The sequence below is a fragment of the Apiospora hydei genome (genome assembly GCF_038363865.1).
Source record: "Apiospora hydei strain CBS 114990 chromosome Unknown utg000008l_segment0_segment0, whole genome shotgun sequence".
In the NCBI taxonomy this organism is placed as follows: Eukaryota; Fungi; Ascomycota; class Sordariomycetes; order Amphisphaeriales; family Apiosporaceae; genus Apiospora; species Apiospora hydei.
In genome coordinates this window covers 2,503,559-2,529,800 of record NW_027117367.1, presented here as the reverse complement: position 1 = coordinate 2,529,800, position 26,242 = coordinate 2,503,559, and the positions used below count along the sequence as shown (strand labels likewise).

Here is a 26,242-nt window from a genome sequence, read left to right as displayed (position 1 = left end):
CAAAATTTCCCTATTTCCGCACTATAGGGAGGGCCCGAGGATGGGTCGGGATTATAGTTCTTGGTATCGCTGGCCGAGGGCTGGGTTTGCTGTGTGTCGTTCCCACCCTGCAATCCCAAGTGATCCCTTATATAGAGATATCACCTGTTGTCACCCATGAGACATCATGTTCGACCTTCTCGCCATACCGTCCTGCAAGGGCTCCATGATCTCTTTTGTAGCTGTCCTTCATACTTGAAGACTCGCATTTAAAGTAGACCCCTAGAGAACCCGTCGAGATCGCGCGCATTATGGCCCTCCTCGCCCACGGTCTCCTAGGCCTGAGTGTCGCCTGCCAAGCTATGGGTGCCGCTGCGGCGGCTGTCCGCGGTAGCGAGCCCTGTGAGAACACCGCTACATCGCGACGTTGCTGGGGAGAGTACAGCATCGATACGGATTGGCTCGAGGAAGCACCGAGGACGGGAAACACCCGGGAGGTAAGTCGAAAGAAAAGTCCGCAACGCGCCGAAGATGTGCAGGAACATGCTGATCAAAAACACATTTGCCATAGTATTGGCTCACTGCCGAAGAGACGGTCTTGGCCCCCGATGGCTATCTGCGCCCAGTCATGGCTTTCAACGGTTCGATCCCGGGCCCGACTATCGAGGCAGACTGGGAGACAATGTCATTATCCATATCACCAACAAGTTGAAGAATAATGGGTACGTCAACCGGCCTCATTTGTGAATCTCCTGTCGTACAATGCAAAACTCACCTTGATACAGAACGTCCATACACTGGCACGGCATGCATCAGAAGGGTAGTGTTGCCCACGATGGTCTGTAGATCCTTTAGTGTCCCTCGAGATAATCTGAGCCCAGCTGATCCGCCCCAGGTGTCCCCGGAGTGACACAATGTCCCATCGTTCCAGGTAGTACCATGACCTACCGGTTCCAGGCCACCCAGTACGGCACGGCCTGGTACCACTCGCACTTCAGCCTGCAACTAGCAGAGGGACTGTTCGGACCAATAGTGATCCACGGCCCTGCGACTGCAAACTATGATGTTGACTTGGGACCGGTGATGGTCATGGACTGGCCGCACGTCACGGCGTGGGAGACGTGGGAGACGTACCAGCACCGTCTAGCCCTGGTCCAGCCGGTGGCCGCGAACGGTCTAATCAACGGCATGAACCCGTACGATTGTAGCAAAACCCAAGACCCCGCATGTGTCGGAAACACGACGGCACGGTACGAGGTTAGTTTCGAAAAGGGGCTCAAGTACCGCTTCCGCGTCATCGGCGCCCAGACCGACGGCTACATGAAGTTCGCCATCGACGACCACAAACTCACAGTGATCGCGGCCGACCTCGTGCCCATCCGACCGTACCAGGCCGACAGTATCATCCTCGCGAGCGGACAGCGCTACGACGTCATCGTGGAAGCCGACCAGCCGATCGGCAACTACTGGCTGCGCGCCATCTATCAGACGGCCTGCAACAACAACGACAACGACAACAAGGACAACATCCTAGGCATCGTGCGGTACGCAGGCGCCGACACCGAGTCCGAGCTCACCACCACCGTCAACCGCGCCATCACGAACAGCTGCGGCGACGAGCCGGCCGAGAGCCTCGTCCCCTGGGTCGCACACGAGGTCGGCAGCGCGGACGTGCGCGAGACGATTGGGGTCGGCTGGTACTACGAGCTGGACCTCGTCTTCAAGTGGACGCTGCACGGCAAGACGCTCGTGGTGAACTGGTCGGAGCCGACGCTGCTGGGCGTGTACAAGGAGAAGGGCCTCGAACGACTCGAATTCCCGTCCGAGAGCAACGTGGTTACGCTCGACGCGGCCGACCAGTGGGTCTACTGGATCATCCAGGACCTGGGGCTCGTCAACGCGTATCACCCGCTGCACCTGCACGGCCACGACTTCTACGTGCTGGCGCAGGGGCGCGGTGCGTTCGTGCCCGGCCTCGTCGAGCTCAACACGAGGAACCCACCGCGGAGGGATACCGTCACGTTGTACGGGAACGGGTATACGGTGATTGCGTTCAAGACGGATAACCCCGGGTGAGTATACTCCTTTCCTCATCTTCCTCCCTCAAGTTCATATATGGGCTGGCTGACAATAACGCGCGACCGCAGTTCCTGGCTGTTTCATTGCCACATCGCATGGCACGCAAGCCAAGGACTTGCCATGCAGGTGGTCGAGAGGGCCTCGGAGATTCCGGGCTTGCTGGCGGACGATGCGGCGGATATGGACCGCGCGTGTCGTGACTGGGCTCCGTTCTATCACTCGCCGGATCAGGCGGACGATGAGCAGGACGACTCGGGAATATGACAAGAAAGACACCCGCAATATGTCGCAAAATATATCAGCACTTTTCCTGCAAAATGGATGTTCTCGTCGGGGCCGTTCTGTAGACGATTTGGGTTCTCCTAGCAGCTCGTCGGCCTGAGGGGCTAATTCAGAGCGTGGGGCTCGGGGATGACGCCACGCCCGCTGGCTGAGAAAAAGCATCAGACAATGTATCAGCCATCATTTCCAACAAGCGCGAGCAATATATAACCTGCTCATTAACCAGCATGTAAAAATTAAATCAGCGCTGGTTTTGAATGAAGCGATGAGAATGCAACAAGAACCAGTAAGTTGGGAAACCGACCGGCCCAGCAGGAACTTCGGACGAAGTCACGAGTCAGGCCGTCAATGCTCAGACATCTGGGTCTCAACCACACACCTCTCTGACATCTCGGACAAGCTCGTGTTTCGTTTACCATTTTCCCCTCATCACCAACGACATCAAGTCAACGAGATACATTCTCGAAAACTCTCATCTCACTAGATAATCAAACTCCCATTTAGACATAACTAATCTCATCCACGATGGGTTCCATAGCTTCTATAATGACCCTGATGATCTTCACGATCCTCTCATTCGTCCCCTTAACCACGCTCGCCGCCAAAACCCACTCCTCTCCCTCCTCCTCCCCTACAGACAACTGCCAGCAAGCATGCGAAGCCTTCGTCCAGCTCACCACATCGTGTTCCAGCATCAGCAGCAGCAGCAACCCCAACAGCCCATTATCGCAACAACTGCAATGCCTATGCAGCCTCGACGACTACTCGAGCTCAACCTCGTGCCTCGCGTGTCTACGTACTAGCGGTCAGGGCGACGCTTTTGCAGGTTTGTTCCATGGCCGGCCCCTTTTATGTGGATTTGCAAGCAGTTGACCAGGGACTTACCTACTCATTCTGCACAGATGAGATCATGAGGCTTCAGGCTCACTGCAGGTCGGCCGCCTCTTCACAGGAGCCGCCTGAGATGCACGAGCTATAATGTAACTTCGCTATGCAGAGTCCCTTGCCCCGACGTCTTTCGAGTCGCGGCGTGGGAACCACTATGAGTGGTGAAGCTACGGGTTGAAACCCAGGATTAGGATCCAACATCTCAGGTCCAGATTGTTAGCTAAACGGCAGACGAATCACATCCATCACATGGATCTTTGGACTGTCAAGATGAGTCTAGTTTATATTACTTTCTCGCTCCAGCGTACAACGGGTCAGATGTATGAGTAACCGAGCTACTCTTTCTGAAAAGATCACATAGGAAAAGAGCGACCTAAAATGCCCTCGGGCATAAGGCTGCATGCAGGTGCTGCTGTATAGAAGCGTTCGCGCCGCCCCCCTTCTCCCAAATCAGGGTTGATGTTTATATATCTCCCAAAACCTCCCCAAGATCAAATCAAAACTGGCTGGTCAACATTCTAATCGTTTCATGCACCTGCCTGCCCCTTCAAGGCCCCCGTATGATGCCCAGGTGATGCAGATGCAACCACCCCCAATTCGATATAAATGATAAACAAGAAACTGCGGCACGCTCAGCCGTTTGCGGGTATCACACTTCTTTCTCCTTTGTCTTCGGTCTCCCAACTCCAGAATGATGGCAAGAAGAAAAGAAAATGCCGTCCCAAGTTACAACCATGCTCACCCTCCCCTAAACACCGTTCAAATGCAGATAGAGAAAGGGAAAATTGGGTATATCCACCCAGATGATAGCTTCGCTTCGTACAGGGCCCCATTACTGCTTTGGCCAGAGGATATTAAGACAGAATAAAAGAAATAATGGTTTGTCGGCAAATCGATTTGCGATTATGATGGCGTCCAAAATGATTGAGCGAAAAGCGTTATCCGGTTAGCCCTTCACGCAGTGCGTCACGATCGACCGCTTCTGGTTGCACCTTGCTCGGCGTGCGTTTCTGGTGAGCGCTCCAATACGCATGGAAACCGGGGATGGCACCCGCCTGGTTCACACCGGGCGGGCGGCCTGAAAGTCTTGTGCTGCAGATCGCCGCTACTTTCCGGCTCGGCTTTTGTGGGCGTTGCCGTTGTTGATGACACTGATGTCGAGGCAGCACCTCCTCCCCAGGGCATCCATGATCCCGCCCATTTGCCAAGCTTGGAAGGCCCCGACCGTTGAGACGCTGGTAAGGGTCCCGAGACTGCGCGCAAGCTGCTTGTACTGGGCGACGATGCGTAATTATCCCGCAGGACAAGACTGCTCCTCTTCGCTGTATCGCGAGACAACATCGGGCGCGCTACGACGCAGCAGCTCGCTGTTACCGAAGTCACGCTGCTGATGGGCCGCAGTGTCATCTGACTAGGTCGCGACTTGAGGGTATGTATATCAAGACCACCGGAGAGAGACAAGATCGATTCATGAGACATGGCTCTGTGTACCCGGTTACGTATGGAACGGGCGTCATCAGTGTTTTCATCCGAGTATGGGTCGCCATACTTAGATCTGGACTCATCCTCAATGCCATACTTGTCTGTGCTGACCATAGGCCTAGGAAGTTCTTGCCCGTCGTCCCCCTCTTCGTAGATCGTATGCGTTTGCGACGGCTGTGTTGCGTCGAGTGAGAAGTTGGTGGGCACTTGGAAGCTTCGCATAGACACATTCGAGGGGTTCTTGTGGTGTGAGCGCCACTTGGGTGACATAGGATCCACACTAGTCGTGGGTGATGTTGGGAGTGACTCTATCATGATAGGGTCAAACAGAGAATTGCGATGGTTCGAAGTGGGCGAGCTTGGCGCGGACGACAGCGCAAACTCGGATGGCTGTTCCGACTGGATAGACCAGCGGTGCGGACGGTTCGAGTCTCTCTGCGTGCGAGTAACCTGTGTAGGTCTCCATACAGAAGGGGGCGTCGCAGTACCCGAAGATTGGGTAGGAGGGATAAATATCCCAGGCGTAAGCCCTTGGCGCTTCTTCCGAGGCTTCTTCTCTTGCTTTACACCCGGCGGCACATGATAGTGGTGGTGTATATGCAGTTCTTGAGAGACCATCGAAGTATGAGTCTTCGCGGACTCCTGGGATTCCAACTCGGCTCGCAAAGTCTGCGGCACGTCGACGTCCTCGCTGTCCATCGGTTGATGACTTTCCATCGGTTGATGACATACCATCTGGTCCCGAAGCGACTGAATCTCGTCATTTGAGTTCATCAACATCTCCCTCAGCTCGACAATGCCCTGCTGCAGGTTCGAGTTATCCTGGAGCAAGTCGCGCACAAAATGCGATACAACATTGCTGCCACTATTCGCAGCACTGAAAGACCTGATGGCGGCGGCTCCTTCAGTCTGCCGGCAGCCGTGTTCAACTCCTTCTCGACCTCACATTGTTTTTCCATTCGGCCCATCATCTCGGCATGTCGCTCGCGCTCCATCTTGGCCTCGTTTTCCATGCGCTCCAACTGATCTTGGAGGTTCACGATACCCCGCTCTGCGCGCTTCCATCGTGACATGGCCGAGCGGGCCTCCTCATGTGTCGCTGCCAGGTTGCTCTGTAAGTCGGCTTGTTCCTGTTCCAAATATTCCAATTCGCGTTCCAGTGACTCGGCGCGCAGAGTCTCCCCTCGAGTCGGCGGATGGCTTGCTGGGAAGAGAGCAGCGTGGCTTCTAGTGATCTGATGCGCCCCTCCGAATCGGCAACAGTCGAGTTTAGCGTTTCCAGCTGGTCGAGCAAGTCCCGGTTGCTTTCGATGTAGTGTGCGTTCTTCGCTTCCAGTTCTCGGTTGTCCATTTCCAGCTGTTCGATCCTGCTGGTGAGCTCCAGACGATCTCGTTTCGCATCTGCCATGTACGCCTCATGTCGTTCGAGGAGAGCCTGCAGGCAGAAAGTTAGAGATTCTGAGACACCCATAGTGAAGATCGATGTTGTGATAACGAGCTCAGGAATGCGAGTCGGGGCTTCCCACGAGCAAGGCACAAATCAACATTGAGGTGCATTCCCGCAACTTCCGTCAGGGGATTCAAGAAGGGGCCTGCCGCTGAGTAGGTGCGAGTCATTTGGGTTTTCGATAGTATTGGCAACCATGACGTGAGAATGAGTGGCCCTCAGGGTAGTCGCACACAACGGCCGGGAACTACTGCGGTAGCGCCTGCCTGCTTGAGGGCGAAGGGGGCAGGCGGAAGGGAGCATCGCACAAGAAACACACACAAGTCACGTACCTGTCCCACGCTTGCTGCAAGGTGGACGTCCTTCTCGACACTATCCAAAACGGTGCTATTGTGTCTCAAGACACTGCACTCCAAGTCGCCGCAGCAGCATCGCATCGGAGGGATCTCTCGGTCCGGCTGGGATGTATTTAAGACATCCAGCCTGCCAGCGCCGGCAGGCAGATTGGTCGTGGGGTGAAGCGGATCAGCCATGGCAGCGCAAGGGTCGAAGTTTGTTTTGCGCGCGTCACCATACTGAGATTAACGAATGCAGCCCAGGGGCAAGGGAGGCGGCAATATAGTATAGTACAGCAATTACACGAGGGATATCCAGGAAATGGAAAAAAAGAGGCGTATCACCGCCCGAGGCCGCCGGGAAAAGTTTGAGGCGCTGGAAAGGATGCGACGACGCCGTGTTAGGTTTCCTTCAATGTTCTTTTCCTTCTCCGACTCTCAGACGACTTTCGAGGGGCGTCGCTCGCGTACCCGGGTCACCTGCCCGCCCCGCGGCCTCAGCGCTCGAGTCGCACTGAGGTGGGACCAGATGTTCCTAATTTGCTCCAGAAAGTAAAGTGGTGGTAAAGTGGTACTTCGGAAGATGGCGGGGGATTACATTCGTCTCCGGTTGCCATCATCGTCGGGCATGGTCTTCGACAAAACTCTGTGTGTAGAAATATGTAGGCAGGTAGGTGTTGTTGTTGACAGGAGGGGAGAGAGGGGTGGGATACTGGGAGAGAAGCGCAAACTACAGAAGAATAATCAAATTCGGCCGCGAGGACAGAAGAGATCGGAACCCTGCGACTTTTCGAGAGCGATTCCGTTTCGTGCAAACCATCTGCAGATGTGGTGTGCGTGTGTATGTGCCTGTTCCTTGTCCTTGTCCTTGTCCTTGTCCCTGCTCTGCAGATAGCAATAGGTACGCACGCCGTACCTCCAGATTAAAAGTTCGAGCGCAGTTCGCTGGCGCATGCCCAGCTAGCATGCCCTCCGTCCATCCAGTCGAAAGCCACTTGGCGGTTCCTGGTTGCGCGTGTGCCTGACTTGCTGACCGCATTGGCCTTGATTGATGCTTGTGATTTCCAGCAATTTGACAGGTGGGGATCCGTTTTGGTTCGTTGTACAGGGAGGGGCCCTGTTGGCCCCTGCTGGCCCTGTGAGCCCTCTCCGGGCTTCCCCTGCGGTGCGTCTATTCTTCCCCTGTTCGATGAAGAACTCCCGTTACCCATGCGTCCTGGGCCCCTGGGCCCTTTAGGCATCCATGTGCAATGACGACACACAATCCCACCTCAGCCAGAGTTGAACTTTTTCATCCTATCATGGTCCCAACACCAGACGACATATTTCAGTAAGGGAACGGATACTGCATAATATTCTCTTCTCGTCCGGTCCGTGTCTCGGTCGTACATGGAGTGCCTGCAGTCTTTTTCCCTCTTTTTTCCTTTTTTTCTCGCAAAGTAATATCCGAGATGCAGGCTTGTATGCAAGGGCAGCGTCGTAGGCTTCATAGCGCTATGCACGCTAGATAGGCCGTTCGGAGGCCTTCCCCGATGGAGCCTGGCGGCCTGCAGAGCCTGAAGACTTCGACTCTGCAAACCACAATTTCAAGACGCGCGCTGGCGTGCAGCCAAGGCAATACAACCTGGAGGCTTTTATCTAGTGCCGCGCGACATTGAATTTTCCAGGTTCGCCGGGCGTTTCGTGCATTCCAAGGCGCAAGTACATGGGTGGCTCTCGATGCAGCAAGCAATGCTTTAAGTTCTTACGGCCTATTCTACAACACGAGGGAAAATGAACGCCGCGTACAGATATGTTCCAGGTGATCTCCGGTTATTAACCGACGTTTCTTAACCACCGCTGACGAAGGGAAGCCGGGATCATCGCGCAGTCTAGAACACTACATACGCTTTTGTCCCAACGCCTGAGATAACGTGCGTGCTCGTTGCAGAACGGCGCGAGGTTCCCTTTGGTGGGCGATTTCGGGCGTTGACAGCGAATACCTGCAGCCCGCCCCGTGCTCACGACCAGTGACACAACGACGACAGATGGTGCGCCTCGTCCCACGACGGCTCCCTGGTTCTGTCCACTATGGAGCAATACTCTAGACGCTAACGATCTCTCATGGGGCACTGATCATACGTGGGGGAGGGGTCTTATTGTCGGTCTACTATTCTCCACCTGCTGACGACCCAGAAATGCAGGCACAAATTCTCCCTTAACGCAGGTATTATTGCCAGATCTGTAGGAGGCAATCTCTGTATAAGTGCCGGAGTCACTGACTATGCAAGGTACATGTGTGTAACGGCATGAACAGTTTGGCATGCCTGACAATATGATTCACGGATAGATGCTTGAATCGTTGCATTCACGTTGAAAATCCCGTCCATCACAATCTTAGGCGGAACGGGTAGATCCATCGTGTATGTATCGCATTCTTTCGCATGCAACTCTAGAGTGTCGGCAAATAAATGGAACAATGTCACCTCGGGTTGAAACCTACATATTCACGCACCTACAACTCATCCACCCTGCCGATAACGGCTTCTTGGATTTCTAAATGCAGTCGGCGTATTGCAACATACTTTTTACCTTATATGCCATTTGTAGTGGGCTGCTCGGCATTTGGTGACAGTCCCCCTGCCAGGTGAAAGTGAGGCGGAACGGGCGAGACAGCGTCACTTGGTCCATCCACCGGAAACGAGGATCACCTCACACTACCCCTTGGTTGCCTCCCTAGTTGCCTCCTTCAAGACTTCCATCACGGTGCCTCTCCCTCTTCCATGAACGTGACTGTAACATCCAGTGTGTAGTCGCTCTCGCTGTCATCAACCCCCTGGTAGGGTGATTTCATCATCCCACGTATAACTCTTACTCTTGACATTTCTTGCTACTGCTGCTGCAGGATGTTGTTTTTTGCCTTATAGAAACACTTTGCTTGGTTCCCCACGCTGGAATTCATCCAAGTTTCGGTATAGCGCATTCGGTAGCGTTTTCGAGTAGTAACCCTCTCTTGTAGCTTACACCAAATAAGTGTTGTTGGGCAAACAAAACAAACTGCTGTTCTTGTAGGTTGGACAGGCCAACATAGGAAATGTTCACAGGGGGAGTGGTAAAATCAGTGGCACACGAGCAGAGGGGACCGAGATACCATCCGTACAAGAAGTGCGACTGCTACGCCTATCACATATAGTGCATCAAGAACCAAACCATGAAAGGGGAGGACTCCTGTCCGCATCCAATTCAACTTGAAGCTTGACAGCAAGCGCCTTTGTCCTTCCACCACGGAGATCATTGCAGTTGCCAACCATGTGTTCAGCTTCAATCTGGAAGCTGTCTTCGTTCTGTCCATATCGGCACCTGCATGAGCAAACGCCGACTTCTATAAAAAGTGCATGTGGAAGGGGAAAGAGGGAAAAACAAGAGATTACCAATCATCTAGGTTGGTTGCTCTGACTTCCTCATTGAGCCAATCTAAAACATCCGGCCAATTGGGGCCATACCACCCATCTCAGCCGACCTCTGAAACGCCTTCCTCCCGTCCACATGAGGAGAAAAACTGACCTTCGCAGTCTCGTCGTCTAAAGGAAAATCAAGTTGCAAACAGTCGTGCCGCGTGCCTCGTAACTATAGGATGATAGCAAACGTCATCCGCCCCTGTCGCCCCTGAGTGGCAGGGCAGTGATCATCTATCCCTGACCAGTTCATCTCATACACACAATGTCAAAACCAAATGATCTCTGAAAGATCAACAACCAGTAACTCCGCTGCCAATGCAAACCATGTCCTTCGTCCATCTTGAGGAGTCGAATCGAGCCGTTCGCGAGTGGGGTATATCCGCAGAAAATGAATAGAGCACAAGAAGGGAAATAGGAAGGGAAAAGAAATCAGAAGCTGTGAGTTGGGTCGTCCAGCATGACGGCACCGTTGGACAGGCGGGCGTCCTGCATTTGTTGCAGACTTGACAAGTTGTCCTGGAGCTGCCGCATTTGCTCCATCAGAGCCTCTGTCTGGCGCTCCTGGGCGTCGAGCTTGGCTTTCAAGTCCTGATTCTCGACATGGAGTTTCTTGACCTCGACTCGGAGATCCTCATCGTCGGCCTTTCGCTTCTCGCCGACTACAACGTGCTCGGCAGTTTCCATCGTAACAATGCTTTCGTGGTCGTCGACCGTATCGCCTGCAGCTGCGCCGTTGGTGTGGACGCGTCGGAGATGTTCGTTCAGATTCTCCAGCCGCGAGAAGCCTTTTCCACTGTAGCGCTTGCAGTTCGGGTGTGGACAGTTCAGTGGGTTCTTCGGGCCGCCGTGCTTGCCGTGAACTTCGCGTTCGTGTCGCAAAAAGGCCCCCTGAGTACGTGAACCCAGGCAGCTTCTCGCATCCCTCAACAGCGCATTTGTAAGGGCGATCGTGTTTGTCCATATGCTTGCTGTTGGCCATATTAGTATTGCTGCTAACCCCCTAAGGCTGACATCCATGTGCAGGACTCTTACCTATACTCGCACTTGCGCCCGAACTCTCTGACCTCTTCGGTGCAGTCGGGAAATTCGCAGACGTATTTGCCATTGCCGTTCTTGACAGCATTGCGATCGGGCTTCGGAATCGCCTTGGTTCGTTGCGGGGCAGGAGGAGTGTCGGCCAGCTGGGCGGAATCACTTTTGGGCCCAGACAAAACAGGTTGCGGTGAAGTGGCGGGCAGCGACCCGAAAGGGTGATGCGTCGGGCTGTCAGGCAACAGAGGCAAGCCGGAGACGGGGTCGTCGTCGAAGGGAGAGTTGATGCCGTCATTGCCCGATGGATCAGAGATGTTCGGGTACGAGCTGCCGAGGCCGAAGTCGCGGGGCTCGTAGCCTACAACACTCATTTTGAACCGGTAGTTTTTCAGTCGCTGATTATAAGGTCGGTTGGCGCTGAAGACCTGCATAAATTCGAGCCGAGCCTTCTCGCTATCGCGCAGCCTCTCGTGGAGCCTGTAGAGCCGATATGGGTTGGGGTCATTCAAGATCGTGCAGGTCGTGTACCGGATTCCCTTAGTACGCAGGGCTTGTTGTAGGGCATAACGATGTTGCTCTACGCCTAGACAACCTGTACCATCCCGCAGAGAACAGTCAGCACGCAGCCTAATATATGAGGAATGTACAACAAGATATAGAAGGTATGGGTCGTTCGGGTTGCGTTGGAGTCCCACCGGCCAAATGCGAATGCGATCGGCCTGGACGGGAAAAAAGGCAGCAGCATGCACCGAGATGGACTAATGCAGGAGAGTGACGCGCGAGCCACAACCAACCACAGGCAACGGTTTTGGGCTGCGCCACACCACCTGGGCTGAGGCTGGGGTCGCCGGGCATTGCTGTGTGTGTGCATTCACCCATCCCATATTTAGAAACACCAGTGTGGCTCATCTTGCGCATGGCGTCTCCAACCAGGCAGCCCTCAAGGCAGCCTGGATGCATCAAATTGGAAGAGTAGGAATGCATAACATACCAGTTTCATCTGCAGCAGGCCATACCTGAATACCGTAAGTCCAGTTATTATCTCGGGGAACGAAATGCTCGGAGGACCCTGCTTTATATCAACATCGGTCAGTACAAATGTGCACACCAATGAATAGTACCACTGCCTGGTGGCGGAGCAGCATGACTGTTTTCTCTAGGCAGAATGACTCACATTGGCTAATCCGAGGGCCAATCGCTTGAGGTTGAGGACTGTTGAAGTCCCCAGCAACGCCAAGAGGGGTGCCTGGCGCTGTGATCCCGCTGCTTGGGACGGTCGGCGCGGGCGAGGGGACATCAGGCAACTCCCCATAGTTGTTGTACAAGAAGTCGCCGAAGCCTAAGTCCAAGGCTGAGTCGGATTTCACCCCCGTTGGATCGATCATATCCGAATGGAGGTACTCCTGTTGGGGGTAGCCATGTTGGTAACCTTGAGTGTCCACCATGGACCCGTCGAATATGTCTTCGCCGCTGAAGTTGTAGAACGACTGGTCGGGCATCATTTCGGATACCAGGTCGCCATATGCATAGCTGTAGGGGGAGTAGGATGATCCTCCATCTTGGGATCGTAATAGTCCACTTGAGCGAAGGCTGTCTCCAAGTGGGCATCCACCAGACACAGAGGGGGGCAGTGGCTTGAGGCCGTGTTGCCGCAAAAGACCAACCTAATATCCAAAGGGGTATCTGGAAGTGGAAAAATTGGCGACCAACAATGCTTTGCTCGGCGTTTTAGTCAGGCTTTTCTCCTCTTGCGTAAAGCACGGGGGAAATAGGTGAAAGGTTGGTGTGATGGCCGAATAGTCAAGTCATGGTTTTGAGGTGGCCGACCAAGGGTTCAGTAGTTGCTATTGCAACAACACAAGCACCAATGTACTGCTTTGTCCACCTGGAAACCAGTAGGTAGTTGACGTCCCTAGGTACATAAATGACATCGAGAACAAACAGGCCGTCTCGAGTCGATTCGGAGACCTCATATCACTTGTTGAGTTTCCCCTTGAGCCTTCCTAACTCAGATCAAATCGCCCCGGGTTCTCTCTGAAGTGGGAAGCCGTCAACTTCTTTTCGAAGAATCCAGCTGCCACCATTTTCCGAGTCCGAGTCAAGTCAGCCAAGGGTCAACTCGAGTTGGCGTGGTTTCCAGAAGCATCTTGGGCAACGAAAACGTATGCTTCTGTAATTGATAAACAAATGCAACAGCAATTTCGTCGAGAACCGTTTTGAAGCCCTATCAACGTTGATGATGAACGTTCGGCCCCACTGTTCCCCTGAGAAAGGCTGACTCTCGTGTGTTTATCTTGTCTTTGGTGTTCTTTTCCAATGGATAATCCCGTACAGCCAGCCTGTACAAGGGAAGCCTCATCTGCAATCAAGGGGCCAGAACTGCTCATTTGGACTACTTGCAACCCCAGCAGCAAGTGGGTTTGACCAATCGCTTCTTGTCTGAGATTGCACCATCTTCAAAGGGTGGTAGGAAGTGGAATACCTGATGGCTGTCCGGTAGTAGATGGTTTGCATGAGTGCAACCTGGACTCAATACTTCCCATCCAGCTTCTCATCATTCAATGTCTTCTGGCCCTCATAGTTGATTCGACTCATAGCCAGCTCGAACGCTTGTTGGTTGATGGCGGCGTTCGACGTCTCGGCTCCGCCTACCTTCGTGGATGTTGGATTATAGCCCCAATGGCGATTGAGAACCATCTTCCCAACCCTAGGTGACCAATGTCAGGGGGTAGGCCAGCGTTGTCGGCTCACATAGCAGTGATTATTGCCTTCTTATTGGGGCCGCACCCAATTGTCTTCATCCGAGGATGTATTGGGCTCCATGGTTGAGTACCAACTGGACGTCACGGACGTCTAGTAAGGAGACACTTCGAAAGGTAAAGATTTTCGACAGCACAGCATTGATCTGATCTGCAACAAGTCGATACCTGAACTCACTAATCTCGTGGGGTATACTGAAAGATGGCTTGGTAGTAAGTATATAGTCTAATTCGCAGTGGCCGAAGCGGACGCTGGTGATCTCAAATGAAGCATTACAAATAGCTTAGAAAATCGAACTGCCTGTGGACGATGAATGACACTTAGACAGCGAAGGTGCTGCTCAATGGCATGTTTAAAAGGAACAGTTTGTCAATGATGACGGTTTTTCCAATAACTCTTTCCGTCTTTGTTTCGGGAGGGGAAGCAACGGTAGAATTTGAGCCGATCCTTGTGTCACGCCAGGCACCAAGGCACACATCGTCAAAAGGAATGCCTGTCATCTCAGGCTCTCATCCCGCTCTGTTTCCTACAATACCATGCATTTCAAGCTTGAATGCATCACATATGAACACCACACATACCCAGCGATTCATGTCATCCGCATGCTTGCGGGCAGGGCTTTGTTGTTGCCCTCATTGGATCAAGTCAACTGAGCATGCGGTGTAGATTCTCTAGCAGCTTCAATCGGCTGTGACATTTGCGACTTGTTTGCATCTGTATGGGTATATCGTTTAAGCAATGTCTTTGGTAAGAAGTAAGTATATATGTAATGCGATGCAGCACTTATCCCGGTCGACACATTTTCCAAGCGGCATGGAACATCATTCTTTGATCCTGTTTGTGGTGTTACGAAAGCGTTTTCTTAATGTCCCGGTATCCTTTGTTGTGGTTTAGGTGCTCTTTTCGGTCCCATCTTTGGACAAGTAGCAAACGCGCAACTCCCAAGTAAGTAACGCTGGCTGATGTTTGGATATTCCATGAGCAAATCTGTGTTCTGTTCTTGTTGCTTACAATCCTTCATATGAGCCAACGCTCCGCGCCACGGTACCAAACCAAGTGTGAACATAGGCAGTAAGCCGACGCAGAGACTGGACGAGTCCGCCATGGATCGAAAGCAGTTCAACTACGTCAAGCGGGTTCTTCAAGACCTGACAATTGGGAGATATCCCATAATCGACCACCTCCCTCTGCTGCTTAACCTGCACCAGAGCCGATTCGTCTTGGCCGATGATGACAGGCTTATGGTCTATTTCCATCCTAGCATTCTTCCCGTTCTCGATGCAGAGGATTTTCCATCAGGGACACCGAGTGCTGCTCCCTCTGACGCCGACTCGGAAAGGCCAGTGGTCAACATTTTGGATCACGCCCGAGAGGATATGCAGCGAAAATGGCGCGTACTTCGTAAGACATATCGCTCAACATCCGAATCAGAGCCAGTGCTGGGCGAGTACGGTCGGTACCGGTTTCTCTTCTTCATCCACACACATCGCATCGAGGCGCCTGGTTATCCCTACCAAAAAACGGTTTATACGCTCAGCATCTGGGACCGAGAGGTGAGTGCGGCCCCCTCAGGAATCCATGTCTCTCCCTTCTGCAAAAGTCAGTTCAGATGAGATCAGCCCTGCTAAACAATGTTAAAGTGGGAGGAGCTTATTTGGCATGATGTCTACCCCTATGGACGCGAGGACCGCCGCCGTGCCATATACCAATTCTGGACCCGCGCAAAGACCAATTTCCTGCCAGAATACCTTCGCTCCGGGACAATGGGCGGCAGCGTCTTCAACTTCAAGCTCCCTGCGCGTATTCGCTACAAGACGATCTACCACACGTGGGACCATCATCCGTCCCTACCTCCGCCGCCCCGCGACACCCTCATGTTCGTGTTGGCTACCGCAATGTTTCACATCAATGAAGCGACCTACGAGGACCAGGTTATCATGCCCAAGACGTGGGAATATGTCACGGGACACTGTTCGGTGCTCATCCCCCGTCTCGTCTTCTGTGGCTTGATGATCTGTCTCGAGTCCGAGTACCTGCCGGACAATGACATAGAGCGTCAGACGCGATTCCTCCGGCTGTTTGGAGTTTCCAATAAGTTGGTGTGGATGAAGAAGGGATTGCAGTTCTACATCGAAGAAGCAGGCTGGCCCCCCGAGTTCTCGACTGCTCTACGACTATAGTCATTTAACAACATCCCCTCGAGGAAGCGTCACCTCCTTTTTTTTTTTCAACGATTCACCATAGAAGATTGTATTGTACGAGAAATTTGAATTCATTGTGGGCTAAAATTAGAGGGAAATGACATTGTGCAAATTCTCTTCTCACAAAAGCAGGTCTGACGTTACACACTGGGTTTATGGGCTAGTCGTGCTGGTCAAGATCATGACTCTCTTTCGCGAGAGTAACAAACACCATTCTCAGAGGCGTCTCCTAAGTACTTCGTGATAGAGAAATGGCACATTTCTTGAATATCCACGTACATGCATTTCAGGCTTTTCATGACTTGGTTTTATTGATATGAATGTCAAACTCTAACTGCTAACTCCTCATATCGGTCAGTTGCTAGAAACAAGTTGATAAACTAGATAGTTCATCGACGAAACACGGAAACAGAAAAACAAACACGCACGCGCGCACCTACTCCAGCCAGCAGCCGTCTTTACCAGACAAGGGCCACACTAGCTACTTACCTACTCAACTGCCTTCCTAGGGACACGCTTTCTGCGCTTGGTTTCAGTTACCACGTCGCCGTCCGTGGTGGTCTTTGGCCTCTTCACTGGTGAGTCTATAACCATCATGTCGTCCTCGATGTCAGCGGGACGCTTCTTGTTGGTTGAGTCACTGGGTGGTGTTAGGCGGTTAGGCTTCGGGGCCGGAGGGAGAGGCTTCGGAGCTGGAGGAAGAGGCTTTGTTGTGTTTGTGGTAGTCGTTGGAGCCGGGGGTGTAGGCTTTGACGTCCTGGGGGTAAAAGAAATAGGCTTCTTCGCCGGGGGCACCTCTTTCTTCAGCACCTGAAGACCATTGGCCAGTCGCTCCCGTAAGTCTACCAGCACCCTGTCGGTCTGGGCCTGGGTAGGCCGCTTCTCCGGCTTCAGCGAGCTGCGCGATGGCGTGAGGGTGAACTTGGTAGGATCGGAAGAGACCGTTTGGGCGGCAAAGTCGTTGCGGTCCACGGCGCGGCTGGTGGTCTCGTTGACGAGGGCGACGGTGACGCGGCCGCGGTAGCCGGTCGCGCGCATGAGCTCCACGGCCACGAGGCCCGTCAGGTGGCCCTGGAACTCGCGCGGGTTGAAGCGCTCGGACCCGGGCCGCCACAGCGCCGCGTCGTCGTACTGCTGGGGCCCGCTGGGCATGTACTGGTCGGCGATGCGCTCGATCAGCAGCTGGTTGATGTAGGCCGTGATGATGCCGCACGAGTAGCTGTCGCGCTGCTCGGGCATCCAGAGCGTGCGCTCGACGTCCGCCGCGGCGAAGGTGCAGCCGAGCAGGCCCAGCATGCCGCGCAGGCGCAGGTGCACGTGCCGGACGATGCCGGGCTTCTGCAGGGGTCCACGACGCCGATGTGCAACACGTGGGTGTAGCGTCCGTCGGCGCCGCGCTGCATGTGGATGAGACTGCTACCCCAGTGGCCCCCGGTATTCCAGTTGAACACGTGTATTCGTGCGTCAAGAACCCTTCGAAGAGCTGCACCGCCCTGGGCACACCTTGGGGCGATATGCCCTCGAGGGCGTCGTTCATTGTCTGCACCCACGTCTTGCCACTACTACGATGGAACATCTCATGGAACTCCCACTCGCCGGGCGCGGGGTAGTAGATCTTGCCCGCGGCCTCCTTCGGTAGGAAATCAAGCCAGTGCCTCGTCGGGTACTCAATGGCGGAGGCCAACAGCCAGCCCCGGTGGCTGTGCTGGAGGTTGTTCAGCCCTTGAACGAGACCCCACAGTGGCATGTCCTGCACCATGATATTGTTGCCGTCGGTGAGGGTGTACTTCGTTGGATCTAAATACATTAGGGTGTCCATCAACGACATGCGGAAGTCAAAGGTCTGGTCGCTGAAGACCTGCGCATGCCTGACGGTGTAATTGATATTATCCTCCACCGAGCTTGCCATGTCAAAATCGGGTGTTCCTTTGGTAGTGCTAGGTGTTCCTTTGGCAGTGGTAGATGGTCCTACCCCAGCAACAGACTGGCCCGTCATCTTAGGCTGGAATTTCTTTGTAAGATCGCGTATGATGCCGTCCGCTAGTGCGCTCGTACCCTTCAGGGGAGCCACTGACTTAGCCTTCTGAATGGAGGCACCTTTTGTCTGGGGGCCCAATACTGAAGGCTTCGGGGAAGACTTCTTCGTCCCTTGGGTCGTTTTGTTAATGCCGGACATGTTGGAAAGAGTTGAGGTATTGTAAAGACTCGAACGACGAGGAGTAAATGGAAGCACGATCAAGGTGTTCAAGGTTGTTAGGATGTTGAGCTGGTGGGTTTGGAATAGAAGGATGTGCATACAGCCTCTTATATACGAGGTTTGATGTGTAAAACTTGCCCATACTGCCAAACAACCGTGAATAAACAATACTACTGTTAAGAGAAAGGCTGTGGCAGTGTCCCTTTCAAGGATTCCCACACAATCTATTGTCCTTACAAGTTGCCCATAGGTGCCAACAACAACAATGCCAAAGTCAATAGACAATAGAATGGCAAGATAATGGAAAAGTTTAGACTTGTGGCTTGGGTCTCTGGTACTGCATTCGGGGCTTTACGTCACTGCCCCCATTCGGCACATCAGGGGTTTCTTCTCCCACGGAGCATACGTCTTCTGGCTTGGCCAGAACCAGCCTCACCTCATGCTACTCCATGCTCTGACCGACGTGTATCTGGGATGCTCCTCCAATATCCTGACGATCCAGCTCGGTTTAAGGTAGGTGTAAGCAATTTTCAGCTCTTAGCTTCCGTTCTCAGAATTGTTGAAGGCAAGCTTGGGGTACTAAGAAGCAAACGCCGCTGATTGGAGGGCAAGCTTAAGGCCCCTCTTCCGGCGGTCGTGACGAATTGACGGCAACCCGCACCTTTGAACATAGGTTTGATCCTGGAGAGTCGGAGATGGACAATCAAGTACGGTTATTTCTCCGTACATCACGGGCATATAGAACTCACTCGAGTATTCTTCCCTGACTGGTCCGGTTAAGCATTATGTAACTAACCTCGGCCGCAAAGTGCCCACGTGAGAAGATCACTCCAACCAACCAGCACAATTGAAAAAGACGCAAGCGAGAACCGGAAAATGGGGACTCTCTTTTTAGTGAGTTTAGAACCCACCCCGCCTGCCCGCCAAAAAGTTGGTGGAGCTTCGGCGGCACGACGGCACCCACTAAAATGCCTCTTTTAGACAGTTTCGATATAATTTTCAGATAAACCAAGAGCTATCTTCAGTCCTGTCCTTCACCACTCTTGAGTTTGCAAATTACGTCCTTCTCTTCTGCAGTTGATGAAGTATATGCCTCATCCCTCACTCACTACTTATTAGCACTCGTCTTGGGTTGCATACCTGAGCACGCAGACACTCACTCACAATCGTTAAAACTGATAGCGCCACTGGCAGCGCCTGAAAAGACTAGAAGCACGCACTCCCATTGCTTCGTAGTCAAAGTATGGCTTCCCTCACTTGGGACCAGATGGCGATGGCACCAAGCACCCCCACGAGACTCGTACCAATCCTGCCGCTCTGACGGATCCCGAAACTGGCGAGGATGATGGCCGTCTGGAGTACAGCGTCGAGCAGGTCGAAAAGGTGTACAAGAAGATCGACCGCCGCATTATTCCAGGTGAGTCACCAACTCGATAAAGCGATTCCACAGGCTCTAGTAGCTGAAACCGTTGGCAGCGTTCTGGATCCTCTACTTTCTGTGCTCTGCCATTCGTTCCAACATCGGTCTGGCCCAGACGATGAATGCCAATGTCGGCCACGATCTCAAGACGGTACTTCACCTCTCCCCAAAGGACCTCTCACTTGCCCTCGCCCTCTTTTACGTCGCATATGTCATCTTTGACTGTCCCTCCAACCTGGTTATGAGTCGACTCAGTCCTAGGGTCTGGATGGCCCGCATAGTCTTCGCCGTGGGGTTATCGGAATGTGCTTCACCGCCGTTAAATCTGCTTGGAGCTTGAAGTAAGTTCGGAACGCCCCGCTCCCTCCCGAGTCTCGCGTCATACTTACATGTTACAGGCTACTGCGCTTCCTGCTCGGCGTCGTGATTGCGGGCATGTGGCCGGGCATGTCATACTACCTGACGCTATTTTACCCGCCGTCCCGTACCGGAAAGCGGATCGGAATGTATTTCACCGCAGCTCAGGTTTCGGCAGCCGTAGTCGGACTTGTCTCGGCTGGTTTCCAACTCATGGATGGGCTCCACGGTCTGTTTGGATATCAGTGGATGTTCCTGATTTATGGTATCCTTGCTGTCTCGCTGGGCTTTGGCCTGCTTTGGTGGCTACCCGATCGCCCTCTGCCACCAGGAGTGACCCGTGAGCACAAGGGACTTGCAAAATTGCTCCCTCCAACCCCCGAGGTTCTTAAGGGCGAAGATGCTTTCATTCATTACGAGGATCTCAAGCGCGTCTATCATCCCAGGCCGTGGGCAGTCAAGGACCTGGCCTATGTCTTGATTGACTGGAGGCTCTGGCCGCTGACAATGATGTACTTTGGTGTTGTTGGAGTTGGAATCGGCACCCAGCTCTATGGCACGGTCATCATTTCCGGTATCAACCCGAACTTCACTGGAGTCCAGCTCAGCTTGCTGTTTGCCCCTATTTGGATCATGGACTTGATTGCCATTCTGCTCGTCACTCCCATCTCCGATCGATTCCATCGTCTACGTCCTGTTTTCTTTTCGGCTGCTACCTGCATTCAGATTGCTGGCCTGTTGGTGGTCACTTTTGCCCCCCAGTCGAACCCATGGGCCCGCTACGGAGGGCTCCTCATGGTGGGCTTCGGGCTCGGCCCCACTGTCCCTATCTGCATGACTTGGACCAACGAGATCTTCCAGCAGCGTCACGGTGAGGTTGGCGTGGCTGCGGCAGCGGCGTTGGTCTCTGGGCTGGGAAATCTGGGAAGTGTTACCACTACCTACGCATTATATACCGGATGGCCCGAGGATGCCCGCCCAGGTCCTCGCCAGTACCGCAACAGCAACCTGGTCATGATTGGCATCTTGTGTGTGAGCATTCTCAGCAGTGCCGTCATGTACTTCGCAGTCAAGATCGTCGGTAACAAGCCCAGTCGTAGGATCAACAGCGACGGAGAAGACCGTTTTGTCGACGGCGCCGCCCGGCGAGAGCAACAGCAGCGCGGGTTTGGCCGCCTGCCTTGGAGTAAGAAGACCTAGTTCTGAGCGCACGAAAAACCACCTGTCCGTGGTGCGCGGGCCTTCGATCTTCAACAATCAGCCCCTCTCGCACGACACAACAGCATTGTAACCCAATGGTTCTATCCTACATCGACAGGCCAAGAAAGCAGGTAGCTCAACCTGCCATCACCCCACCATCTAATGTTTTGACCTTATTTCATTCTTGCGACAATTAATAGAAACGACATCTATGCACTTTACGGCATCAAGCGCTTGGGCACGCTTTTCACCCGAGGATCAGTATTGGATACTTCTGACCCTTGACAGCGACAGTGCTGCTACGCCACCGCTGAGAACGGCGTTTTTGGACTTGAGCGGACGGGCGCAGGGCGAGAATGCTAGAACGCTATCGCATACCTGCCCCCGTCCATAAGGACGGATATACTCGGTATATCATATGAAAAAAAGGAGGTTGGGCTTGGGCGAGGTTTTGGTGGTGATTTTGATTACGATTTCTTTTTTTTTTTTTTTTTTTTTTACCGCATATGATACCCCATTTGAGTTTGAATGCGCTGTCATTCGAGGTTGTTTCTTCATTAACGGAAAACTCGACCGGCGACAGTGCTTCTACGCCATCGCCTGGGACGGCGTGTTGCGGCCGAGGCGGGACCGGCGACAATGCTGCTGCGCTATCGCTCGGTTAGGATTCTATTCTTCCCGCCTCATGGGTCAGCTTTCACACGTTCTTTATTTTTCTCTCTGCTGAAGAAATAACTTCTCTTTCGTCGTCTGGATGATACATACAACAGACGCTACAGGATACACGTCGCCTCATGTTACTCATGGGCAGCGCTCTCCTTGTAGGACTATACAATCAATATACTTGGCCAATATGGCCCCTAAACATGTTGCTGGACCTGAGATCCTCCCTTTTGCTGGTATACTTGAGAAGTGTGCGACTGCTCGTGGTGATCTGACCATGGCGCAGATGCCTTACTTAGACAGGATATAGGGCCAAAAACGAGGTAAGCACATCCAACTGTAGTACGTTTGGCTTCATATAAGATCTATATGGTAAGTGGGGATCTGTATATGCAGTTTGGGAAAGAAAGGGAGACATGAAAAGAAAACAAAGGGGTGGGGGTAAAAAAAAAAGTGCCTCCAGAAGGAACCGAAAAAGTGACCGCAGAGGGAGTTAAGCCCTCTTGCCTTTAAGTATAGTATGAATAAGAATACTAACCGCTAGGCTACACCGGCCCGGTCAAGGGAGGAAGGGTTTGTTTAGATATTTATTGATAGGCCATTCGCGGCATATGGAACGGGCGTGCTGTGGTTGAGTGAGCAGGTATTCAAACTTTATTCAGCCATGGGAAGTGTATTGATCGATTGCTGTGGGGAGAGGTGTGGAAAAGGGGGGTGGGGGACAAAGAAATTGACACCTCGAATCATTCAGGACAGGGTTTACATGGGTCAGACCAACTACACGCAGGTTGATATGGCGAATTGGATGGTCTCGGCCAAAAGACCAGCCAGGGCGAACAGGCGGACGGAAGCCCTGTGCTCGAACGACGATTATGTTCGGGATGCTCCTGTCACGGGGGTGAAGCCACGGCCGCGGCTATCGTCGTTTGCAGGAAGACGGCCAACAGCAGAGAAGACAAGTTCGACGGCAACTTGTTCTTCCTGAAATGCTACCCAGGGCCGCCATCTTGGACTCCATCGCCTCAATGCCCGAGCATTGGGTCTAGGTGTGGATGAGCACCTACTTCTCCTTCCAGGCCACGATGAAGGCGTACATCCGGCTCACCAGGGGCGATGGGTTCGCCGTGGCCTTCCATGCACATGACCGGGCCGGATGTGCTGCGTCTACACCACCCGCTTATCGTCAACCAAAGAAGCCTTCTGGAGAAGTTGCCAGGTTCAGATTGATGAAGCAAGCCTGAATCATTTGGGTCCGGACACACTGGTGGATCTCCTAGTACCAATCCCTCCACAATGTCGATATGGCAGCTATCGACATCGGCTGCTAGAGGTGGATGATTAGTCGGACGGAAGGAAGCCAAATAATGGTAAATCCACTCGGGAAGGTGGATAGAGAAAGGTCGGCTTTGATGAAGCTGAATCCAGCGCTCTTGCCTTACCAAGCCTCCTCCACGCTTTGACACTCAACTTAGCATCAATCAATGCGAGTCACGCCCAGATGTCCCAGCAGGAGTACCGTTCGGAAATACGCAATGCGCCATTGGTAAGGCAGGATGCAAGGGGCAGAGCTCATATCAGATATGCTGCTTACGGCATGTACCTACCCAAATTCCATACATCCTTTGATGTCCTGGCTTCTTGGCTGCTTTGGAAAGACAACCGACTCAAGTATCAAGCGCCAAGACGAGTCTTGCATTTCCAGTCGGCCCTTGGCGGCCCTTTGCGAATGTACTGACCTCGATGGCTACTTTTGCTTCGGTTGAATTCTTGTCTTTGCTGCCCCGAGTCAGGAATGGGATTATGGCTTCGGGACGTCACGACTCGCGTGGTTTACCGCAAACACTTGGCTGAGAGAGGAAATGGTTCGGCCGCACATGTGTAAGCGCTCCAACCGTCCGAACTTTGTTTCCAAAGGGGTTCTGTTTTCGGATCGTTATTTTCGGCAGATCATTGATTGGTGATGCGACAATCGCATATACTTTAACCCATACGCACTTAGCAGATGGGACTAGATATGCGTAACGCCGACCTCGTCACGTCAAATCGGCCTTTCTCATCCCGGCATATCAGGGTCACTTCTCGGGTGACTTCACCTTGCGAAGCGAAGCGCACGCGCACTCATCCCGCACATCGCAAATAGCTCAACGTCATCGGGCCAATCCAAGAACGAGATAGTGCAGTTGATGACTGATATGAAACCAAGGCCTCCTTCTGCAACCTTCGGTATTCTTCCGCATTGTGCATACCATGGCCCCAACATGCGGGAATAGGGGAGGAGAGTCTGAGAAACCTGACTCCGCTCATGCGAAGCCACTGCATCACGGAACCTTGTTCGCACAAACAAATTACCAACCCGATCGGATATGGATTTCCAGTTGGCAGTAAATGGGGTTTGAGCTTAACATGATGAAGGGACTCGATTGGTACCTACAATTGTGTGCTGCATCCTCTTCCTACCGCCCGAGCGAAGCATGGGTCACTACTTCCCCTCTCGTTTTCGATTCTTCCATTTTGCTGCGGCAAGGTCCAGGTCAATGGCACCAATCGACCAGCCGATCCACGGAAGTGACAGTTGGATGCGATGCTATCCAGGTCCCGCGAGATCCGCAGACGACAGACCGAAGTAGCCTCTGATTCGCAAGCCATGTGATGCCGTCGCCGACAGTCGGGGCCGTGCCGCCTCCTCCCGGTGTCACGCCCAATTTCCAGCATCCGCCCGACGCAGGCCGGACGACGATACTCGGAGGAAGTACCGTCTGTGTCACGGTGGTCTTCGTTGCCTTCTTGCTGCGCTGCTGTGCCAAGTACTCGATAAGACAGAAGTACACAATCGAAGACTGTATGCTTCCTTTTCTCCCTTTCTCTCACGAGGTCGCTCTTTCGCTTTCTTGCTGTCCTTCTTCGGGACAGCCCATCACTCAGTCAACACCCTACCTATCTGCCCCCCCGTCTTGTCCAGTCACGCCCGGCAATCCCAAAGGACCTGTCTAACAACTACTCCTAGGGCCTTGCGCCATTGCTTGGGTACGTATCCTCTGTCGACCAAGCAGTACTAGATAGACTGACGGGCCCACAAGATTATGATAACGGTTTACAACTCTGTTGGATTCATGAGTTTGTTATACCTCGAGAGGAACGGTCTGGTGAGACTTTTGATTGACTAGTACATCGCAGTGTACAAGCACGGGTGGGGGATACCATGCCTGGGACCTGTCTGCTTACGACTATTCCCAGTTTATGAAGGTACAATAGCTATCGCCCATACCTTTCCACCGCCACATTCATCTCTCTTTTATACCCGTTACGGCTCGTCAGAAAGCTCTTACTAAATTCCCCGTCCATGTGCTTGTTGCATCTGACAATTGTCTCTAGTGGCTGTACATTCAGTCTCTTCTCTACGGACCAACGGTGTTCTCCACCAAGGTAACGCTGCTTTTCTTGACATCTCGTGTCTGCTCGGTCCGGAGAACCATCTCGAAGAGCATCCACCTCTTCATCTATTTTCTCGTCATCTGTTACATACCGCTGCAGATCGTCAAAACCATTGTCTGCTTGCCCATCGAGGCCTATTGGGACCCCGAGGTCCGCAACGACACGGCGAAGGATGTGAAGTGCCTCAATCAGGGCGCCATCTTCCTTGTGGACTCTGGCGTTGCCGTTGTCACAGACGCGACGATAGTCGTCCTCCCCATTGTGCTGGTATGGTCCATGCGTCTGCCTCTTTGTAAGAAGGTCAGGGCTGCTGGCATCCTCGGAGCCGGCGGAGTGGCGGTGGCGGTGACTGCGTACAGATTGCCCCTTTTGTTCAAATTCGAGCGCTCGATGGATGTGACAGCGGGGTTCGTCATCATCGGCTTGGTCTGGTAGGTGCTCGGCTTTTTGTTCACCCTCCGTGGTTCTGATACAGCAACTCGGATTGGTCTCTGGATTCACATGTTTTCTTACTAACATTGACCTAGTCCGTTGGAACAGGCCATCGGCTTCGTATGCGCGTGTCTGCCCCTCCTCAACCTCTTCAAGTCCAGGCGCATGACCCCCGGCGGTCCAGGTTGCTGGCGAATGTCCCCCGCACCTTCCACCACCGAGGTAAGCCCGCTGATGGCCACGGTCTCGTCAAGAAACCATCGCCAAGCTCTGTTGGCCAATCTGTGGGAAATTCAGCAACTCACGGCGAGGATCGGCGTCCAGCTGGCGGCGGAACAGGATCCGAAGGTGTCTCCCCAAGGCACGCGAGACACGACGTACGATACCGCCTGGGACCGTGAGGCAAACTCTCCTGGCGAACAAAGAGAAGGGTGGCTAGCCACCTCCAGGGGTTCGACCACAAGAGGTCACGAGCAGAGCTCTGATGACAGGACGGTTCGGATTGCAAACGACGAGCCTACCAGCAGTAGCCCGCTACCGAAACCACAGCCTGTCATTATACGAGACAGGATATGGGATGGTGATAGGACATAGGGTTCAATGAGCAACTACGACAAGA

The 26,242-nt window shown here is 53.2% G+C and overlaps 7 protein-coding genes across 7 annotated transcripts; 4 read left to right on the top strand and 3 right to left on the bottom strand.

Moving 5' to 3' along the window:
• Window positions 1-290: 290 nt before the first annotated feature.
• On the top strand, window positions 291-2,322 carry PG997_011356 (uncharacterized protein; the record flags this gene model as incomplete). Its single annotated transcript, XM_066815671.1, has 5 exons — window positions 291-476; window positions 551-663; window positions 765-817; window positions 875-2,051; window positions 2,127-2,322. 5 exons carry the CDS (start codon window positions 291-293, stop codon window positions 2,320-2,322), a joined length of 1,725 nt encoding a protein of 574 aa, XP_066664961.1.
• Window positions 2,323-4,194: 1,872 nt separating this feature from the next.
• On the bottom strand, window positions 4,195-6,690 carry PG997_011355 (uncharacterized protein; the record flags this gene model as incomplete). The annotated part of the gene is made up of 4 exons (XM_066815670.1): window positions 4,195-5,532; window positions 5,577-5,945; window positions 5,972-6,145; window positions 6,490-6,690. 4 exons carry the CDS (start codon window positions 6,688-6,690, stop codon window positions 4,195-4,197), a joined length of 2,082 nt encoding a protein of 693 aa, XP_066664960.1.
• A 3,668-nt stretch (window positions 6,691-10,358) lies between these two features.
• PG997_011354 (uncharacterized protein) lies at window positions 10,359-12,463 on the bottom strand (the record flags this gene model as incomplete). Its single annotated transcript, XM_066815669.1, has 3 exons — window positions 10,359-10,893; window positions 10,962-11,438; window positions 12,411-12,463. 3 exons carry the CDS (start codon window positions 12,461-12,463, stop codon window positions 10,359-10,361), a joined length of 1,065 nt encoding a protein of 354 aa, XP_066664959.1.
• A 2,361-nt stretch (window positions 12,464-14,824) lies between these two features.
• PG997_011353 (uncharacterized protein) lies at window positions 14,825-15,901 on the top strand (the record flags this gene model as incomplete). The annotated part of the gene is made up of 2 exons (XM_066815668.1): window positions 14,825-15,274; window positions 15,362-15,901. 2 exons carry the CDS (start codon window positions 14,825-14,827, stop codon window positions 15,899-15,901), a joined length of 990 nt encoding a protein of 329 aa, XP_066664958.1.
• Window positions 15,902-16,411: 510 nt separating this feature from the next.
• PG997_011352 (uncharacterized protein) lies at window positions 16,412-18,098 on the bottom strand (the record flags this gene model as incomplete). The annotated part of the gene is made up of 2 exons (XM_066815667.1): window positions 16,412-17,260; window positions 17,343-18,098. 2 exons carry the CDS (start codon window positions 18,096-18,098, stop codon window positions 16,412-16,414), a joined length of 1,605 nt encoding a protein of 534 aa, XP_066664957.1.
• An 897-nt stretch (window positions 18,099-18,995) lies between these two features.
• PG997_011351 (uncharacterized protein) lies at window positions 18,996-21,096 on the top strand (the record flags this gene model as incomplete). The annotated part of the gene is made up of 5 exons (XM_066815666.1): window positions 18,996-19,013; window positions 19,356-19,536; window positions 19,596-19,750; window positions 19,801-19,880; window positions 19,938-21,096. The coding sequence occupies 5 exons, from the start codon at window positions 18,996-18,998 to the stop codon at window positions 21,094-21,096; spliced, it is 1,593 nt and encodes a 530-aa protein (XP_066664956.1).
• Window positions 21,097-24,408: 3,312 nt separating this feature from the next.
• Window positions 24,409-26,217, top strand: PG997_011350 (uncharacterized protein; the record flags this gene model as incomplete). Its single annotated transcript, XM_066815665.1, has 4 exons — window positions 24,409-24,598; window positions 24,764-24,783; window positions 25,132-25,622; window positions 25,719-26,217. 4 exons carry the CDS (start codon window positions 24,409-24,411, stop codon window positions 26,215-26,217), a joined length of 1,200 nt encoding a protein of 399 aa, XP_066664955.1.
• Between the last annotated feature and the right edge of the window lie 25 nt (window positions 26,218-26,242).